The 7,053-nt window shown below is 32.2% G+C and overlaps 1 protein-coding gene across 1 annotated transcript; it reads left to right on the forward strand.

The window, feature by feature from the left end:
* The first annotated feature begins 3,344 nt into the window (after positions 1-3,344).
* On the forward strand, positions 3,345-7,053 carry LOC147384682 (mitogen-activated protein kinase 3-like). Its single transcript, XM_086425803.1, has 6 exons — positions 3,345-3,594; positions 3,706-3,835; positions 5,081-5,218; positions 5,315-5,647; positions 5,759-5,942; positions 6,687-7,053. Exons 1-6 carry the CDS (start codon positions 3,437-3,439, stop codon positions 6,860-6,862), a joined length of 1,119 nt encoding a protein of 372 aa, XP_086281929.1. The 5' UTR covers positions 3,345-3,436; the 3' UTR covers positions 6,863-7,053.

Consider the following 7,053-nt stretch of genomic DNA (forward strand, 5'->3'; position numbering starts at 1 on the left):
AAAGTGAAAACAAACATTTACATGTTTGATTCTTGTATGATAAATTTGATTCTTCGTCAAGTGTATTGCACTTTGATCGTTGTAATACAATAATATATTTTCCTGGCTAATTCCCAGTTCACTTACAAGTCCCCTCAACCAGATTGCTTCTTTGACTGCTTTTGAGACTGTCATATATTCTGTCTCTGTACTAGACAAAGTTGTAGTAGGCTATAACTTTTGATTTCCATCTAATGAGTCCACCTGCCATTGTAAATAAATACCGAGTAGTAGATCTTCTCTTGTCCAAGTCACTAGCAAAGTCTAAATCAACATAACCAACAACTTTGCTTCTTTTTTGGACATTCATATTGAATTCAATGCCTACATCCAAGGTACCTTTCAAGTACCTAAGAATCCACTTCACCGCTTGTTAATGTTTTTTTCCTGGGTTCTTCATATACCGACTAACCACAGCGACTACTTGTGATATGTCAAGTCTAGTGCAAATCATAGCATACATAATGCTTCCAACTACACTAACATAAGAGATTTGGGACATTTGCTCATTTTCTTCATCTATAACTGTGCATAATTGTGAAGATAGCTTGAAATATGATGACAATGGGTTATTAACTGATTTGCAATTTTGTAGGCTAGACATTTCAACTACCTTCTCAAGTATCTTCCCTGTGACAAGTGCAATTTTCGCAATTTCCTGTTTCTTTTGATCTCCATCCTTAGGATCATCTTTGCACCTCCTAGATCTTTCATTTCAAACTCACTGCTAAGTTATCCTTAGGACCCTTGCAACTCTGCGTAGCACAATAGAATACAAGACATTTACCGAACACTGCACATATACCACATTAGGGCGCTCCTTTCTTTTATAGAACAAAGTCTAACATTACAAAGAAGCCCAACGGCTCAAATAAGTAAAGAGAGTTGTTTAGGTCTTAATTGGCTCATTTTCAAACATTGGAAGACCCCAACGGTCTAAAGCACAATAACTCTTGAAATTGTTAATCTAATGATTCAAGAAGTAGAAAAATCAACGGTTGAGATTAAAATAAACTAATGGATCTTTAGTAAAAAGAACCTCAACCCAAACCAACCCGGCACGTGTGTGTTACTGCGTGCACAATATGCGCATTAAGATTTTCTGGTGAATTGGCCCTAAACACAATGAACTATAGTCTCACGGTGCCTTGGGTCCCCATGTGTACGTGAGAGACTTCAACCCGTTTTGACCTGTTTAGTTATTGTGTCATTAACGTGTATTGTTGACTCACGTACAAGCCGAATAATACATAACTCATTTAAACCATGAAACATTGGAGGTATCTTAAAGATCAACAATTACTTAGGGGCTTTTAAAATTACCCTTTTTTGCCAAAATTTCATAGGAATTTTTTCCCCCATTTTTCATAATGCATATATATATATATATATATATAAGGTTGTTTAAGAAATTGATAAAATAATTAAGGGTTAATCTTTTAATTTAGTAAACCCTCTCTAAAAGATTTACACAATGGTAGAAATCATAAATCTTTATTTTTTTGGCTATACGATTCATTCCTATCTTTCTTCTTCTCCACAATTTAAGAATAAGAAAGAAAAAAAACACCACACAAGTGAGAAGTATATACCACATCAAGCATATGCATGTACATCAGGATTTTTGGGATGCACATACTTTCTTCTTTCCTTTGGGTTTGTTTTGGTTTTACCACAAATATATATTTCAACTTAAATCCATCACACTATTTTTGTTAGTGAAATTGAACTTATTTTTTCTATTTAAGATGATAATTGTATTGAATGGGTTACCCTGACTAGGTTGGGCTAAGGAATTCTTTTAAAAAGGGTTAAATATTTTAATTTTATAATATTTATAAAAACAAATCTATTTGTTTAAAAATTACCAAAAACGATTTAAGTTGTTGGACAATCCAGTGTTGTAGTAACTCGTTAGACTGTCCAATGTTTTAATGTGTTATTCTACCCTAGGGTGTTCAAAACAAGTTATTAAATGCTAGATAGTCCGACGAGTTATTCAAACGTTGGATTGTCAACTGACTTAAATCGATTTTGATAATTAAAAAAAAAAAAAGATTCTTTCTTATAAATGTTAAAATATTTAACACTCTTTGAGTAATTTTCTCTTTAATAAATGTGTTGGGTTTAGGTTTAAGTTTTTGCCATGATTATTAAATGAGTTAAGTTCAGGCTCAGAATGGGTAAATTTTTAGAATACCCCGACCTTAACACGACTAGAAAACGATACGGCATGACCCATTGCTACCCCTAAAGATTTATGTACAACTACAGATCAATTCTAGACTTAAAATAATAAATTCAATCAGATTCAAATATAATAAATTCTTTATCGTATTGTTACTAATCTATATAATAAAACACAATTGTAGAGCCCACCTTTGTGAAGGATAAACTTCCATTCAACTAGGATAAACATCCCATCCAATACAAGTATAATCTATAACCCAATCCATTGATACCTTACTTGATATAAGTAATAATTTGCATATATTTTATTGACTTGTATTACATTTATTAATGACTCAACGAATTGACTAAATCTATTTTCATCCCATTTCAAATTAAATCAATTCAATGAGTTCTAAAATAGTATGGGTAAATAAATACACTTTTAAAATTGAATTTTGTATCGAAAATGCCCTTTAAAAAATTAATTTTTACCACAATACCCTTAAATTTCATTTTCAAATGTATTTATTGCACTTTAATGTGTACCCTTGGACCCATGATTATAAATCATCCCATACATCTTGATACAGTCCACCAACAAGATGGATAGACAAGTCAAACGAAAAAAATTTAAAATCATAATTCATTTTTTCATATTTGAATAAGATAAACTCAAACATATGAGAAAACTTGCTCAAGACGACGTGATCCGATTCATGAAAGAGACGAGACGTCAAAACGAGCTTTAAAACCAAACTTGGGCTAAACGTTACTAAGACCCTATGTTATTTTGGAGTCATGCTGGAATGACCTCATAATTGTACTTCACATCGCATTTTTCTGAGTTAAAAGTGCGATGTGAGGTACGTGTTGGAGTCACTTCGGCATTATTAATTATTTTATAACAATTAGGAACCTGACGACGTAAATGCACCTCGTACACGTTGAACACTGAGCCGAGTCAAACAAATTTATTAAAAAATAAAACAGTCAGCTTTGACTAAAAGGCGGCCCTTAATTTCTCTAACTTTCTATCATTTTCAGTACTATAGCTTCCTCGCAACTACACTTACACGCTGAAGCCATATAAATATAACTCTCACACCTCCACCATTAACCATTCCTTCCTTCTTCTTCTTCTTCTCAGAGACAAAATTTTTTAGAAATATTCCAAAAAAAGGAGATTTTTGTTTTAAAGAAGATTCTGCAACAACTTTGTTCAACAATGGCCGCCAATACTGCTCAATCAGGCGATTTTCCAGCTGTTCCAACTCACGGAGGCCAATTTATTGAATACAACATCTTTGGAAATCTGTTTGAGATCACATCAAAGTATCGGACTCCAATAATGCCAATCGGTCGTGGTGCTTATGGAATCGTTTGGTAAGTTGTTCATCAAATGATTTCGATTTGGATTTGATCGGTTTGATTTATGAATTTGAAAATTTTGATTGTGATTTTACGAGCTAATTCATCAATTTTTTTGTTTTATAGTTCTGTTTGTAATTCGGAGACGAAAGAGATGGTTGCGATCAAGAAGATTGCTAATGCGTTTGATAATCACATGGATGCAAAAAGGACGCTTCGAGAGATTAAACTTCTTCGACATTTAGATCACGATAATGTAAGTTGAAACTCTGATTTTTTTTTTCTTCCAAATTTCCTTCTCTGATATTAAATATGGATGAATTATGGATTTCTTTATCTTCAAGTTTGTCGATATGGTAAAATCGGGGGGTTTGCGATCGTTGATTTGAGTTTTCTGCCATAAATCTGTTTACCTTTTTTTTTTTTTCCTTCCTTAACTATAATTACAACTAGCTCTGTTCCATTGAGGTTTCGAAAATTTTACAAAAAACAGTAAAATACCGTTTTGGAAAGCAAATAATTTTTCAAAACGGTAGTTAATTTCTTTCTATACCCCTGTTATAAGAAAATTGAGAATCATCAAGGTTTTGTTATTACAATAGAAAGCTTACTGTTTTGGAAAAATTAGATGTTTACCAAAATGGTATTTCTCCTTTTAAAAGAAATATTGTAGAAATTCATCTTTGTTGGATCAACAAAGATGAATTTTCTATAACCACGTTAATTAGTTTTTTAAAATTACTTAAAAAATTACTTTTATTTTGTTATCTTCAAAATTACCTTAATTAGTATTTTAAATTATAATGTATTAAATGATAAAATATGATATAAAATTAAATTATCTATTAAAAATATTTTCAAAGTAATTATAAAATGAAAATTTACGAAAAAGTGATCAACTTTTGACGAATTTACAATTCTTGCTCACTGTTCATTTTAATTATCAAAACGTGAACGATCACAAATTCAAAGGCTTTAAAGTGACAATTTCACAAGTTTAAAGTGACTAATTGGAAATAGGTACATTAATCCTGTGAAATTGTCACTTTAAGCCTGCGTAATAATCACTTTAAAACTGTAGATTTCATTTCTATTCTGAATTTTTTTTAATTGAAAACGTAATCATTCACGCTTTGATAATTAAAATGAACAATTAGCCGAAATAGTAAATAACTCATTTTCAGCTCACGAAATGGTAATTCACCTTTATAAAATAGTTTAATCATGCAAAAGTCCTAGTTTTTATAATACATGTGCAATTGCACACAAGACAACTACTAGTGAAAATAAAGCCCTTGCATTTTGTATTAAAATACAAAAAAAAAGTGATTGTTCTTTTAATAACTTTTATAGAAAAACAAGATAAATATTAGAGGTTGTCAAAGTACATTATAGGCTATTGTTATCAAATACCATTTAATAACAATCTTGGTTACTGATCTTCATTCCATAATGGAAAGCTGAGTTCTAATCTTGTTCAAATTTCTTGATCATAAAACAGGTCATAGGTTTAAGAGATGTGATCCCACCACCTTTACGAAGAGCATTTTCCGATGTCTATATTGCTACCGAACTCATGGACTCCGATCTTCATCAAATAATTCGATCGAATCAACAGTTATCCGAGGAGCATTGTCAGGTATTATTTATACTGATAAAATCATTCAACTACCTCATGTATGATCTCGAATTATTTAATAACTTATGTTTCTTTCATGGTTTGCCTACTATGCAGTACTTCTTGTATCAGATCCTTCGTGGGCTGAAATACATACATTCCGCAAACGTTATACATAGAGATTTGAAACCAAGCAATCTCTTGGTAAATGCAAATTGTGATTTGAAAATCTGCGATTTTGGTCTTGCCCGACCCACATTGGAGAATGATTTTATGACGGAATATGTTGTCACGAGATGGTATAGGGCACCAGAATTACTGCTAAACTCTGCAGATTATTCTTCTGCAATTGATGTGTGGTCTGTTGGTTGCATCTTTATGGAGCTTATGAATAAGAAACCATTGTTTGCGGGGAGAGATCACGTGCATCAGATGCGTTTACTAACACAGGTAAGACTAAATTCCCAACATATAGAGATTGATATTGGAGATTTTGATGATTTTTCATTTAGATTCATTATTGGAAGAATTGTGCTTACTGATGGCTTTTCAATCTTATAGCTTCTTGGCACACCTCGTGAATCCGAGCTTGGATTTATTCGGAATGAAAATGCGAAGAGGTATATCAAGCAATTACCGAAACACCCCCGTCAATCTCTTGCGAGGGTTTTCCCACATGTTCATCCCGATGCCATTGATCTCGTGGAGAAAATGTTGACGTTTGATCCTACCAAAAGAATTACAGGTAAATATATTCTTCTTTCTATGCAACATTTTGTGACATTCTCATGAGCAAAATCAAAGTTTTTAGTTCTTTTTAAGATGTTGGTGGGGTGCAATATTAGCTTTTTAATTACTAGAAACAACATTGAAATTTGAAACTTAATACCTTTGACAAGTTTATCAATGTGGCAAGAGGAAGTAAAATTTAGAATACTTCTACCAATCTTACCATATGGAGATGTAATTAATTTAGATAGCTCCTATTGCCATACCAACTTTTACTAACAACACCCCAAGATGTGTGTTAATTCTTTTGTGATTTACATATGAGTTGGGGTGCTGTTAGCAAAAGTTATTGTGGCAATAAAAGATCTTTTAATTTAGGTACATGATACCATGGTTAACTTGCTTTTAGGTTATAGAGTAAATGTGGGATTTTTGAAATTAAAAGGCTTAGTAACAAATAAAAAACTAAATGCATTTTCTTGTAATTGGAAAGGAAAGCTTTATGAAATTAGGATAGTGTTGTTCATGGCCCCACACACGAGAGTTTCTATAGCCACAACATCTTTTGCTAATGCCACCCTGAGACGTGTGCTAATTCTTTGGTGATTTATATATGATTGGAGGGAGTGGCGTTAACAAAAAATGATGTGCCAATAGAACTCCTCTCCCAAAAAAAAAAAAAAAACACTAAGTTGATATGCTGTCTTTCAGTTTCATTTCTTGTTATGTATCTAAGTGTAAAACTTGTTGATGTGTGCAGTTGAAGAAGCTCTGTGTCATCCTTACCTTGAAAGGTTACATGATATAGATGATGAACCCATATGTTCAAAGCCTTTTTCATTTGACTTTGAACAACAAACCTTAATGGAAGAGGAGATGAAGGAAATGATATATAAGGAGGCCGTATCACTCAACCCCGAGTACGCATATTGGTAAATCGGAAATTGTTGTCCCTTTACAAGCTACTTTAACCCAATATTCCTTACGTCTTGTTATATATCTTTGAGAGAAATCCTTGATTTATTTTGACCCAATTTTTATATATTGTTGAAAAGTTTGAGTCTTCGACTTTGTGATGATGTATAAAGAAAAAAATACATTTTGGAATATACAAAACTCTTAAGAGA

The sequence above is a fragment of the Akebia trifoliata genome, chromosome 15, assembly GCF_017979445.1.
Source record: "Akebia trifoliata isolate Shusen 1 chromosome 15, ASM1797944v1, whole genome shotgun sequence".
Taxonomy (NCBI): Eukaryota; Viridiplantae; Streptophyta; class Magnoliopsida; order Ranunculales; family Lardizabalaceae; genus Akebia; species Akebia trifoliata.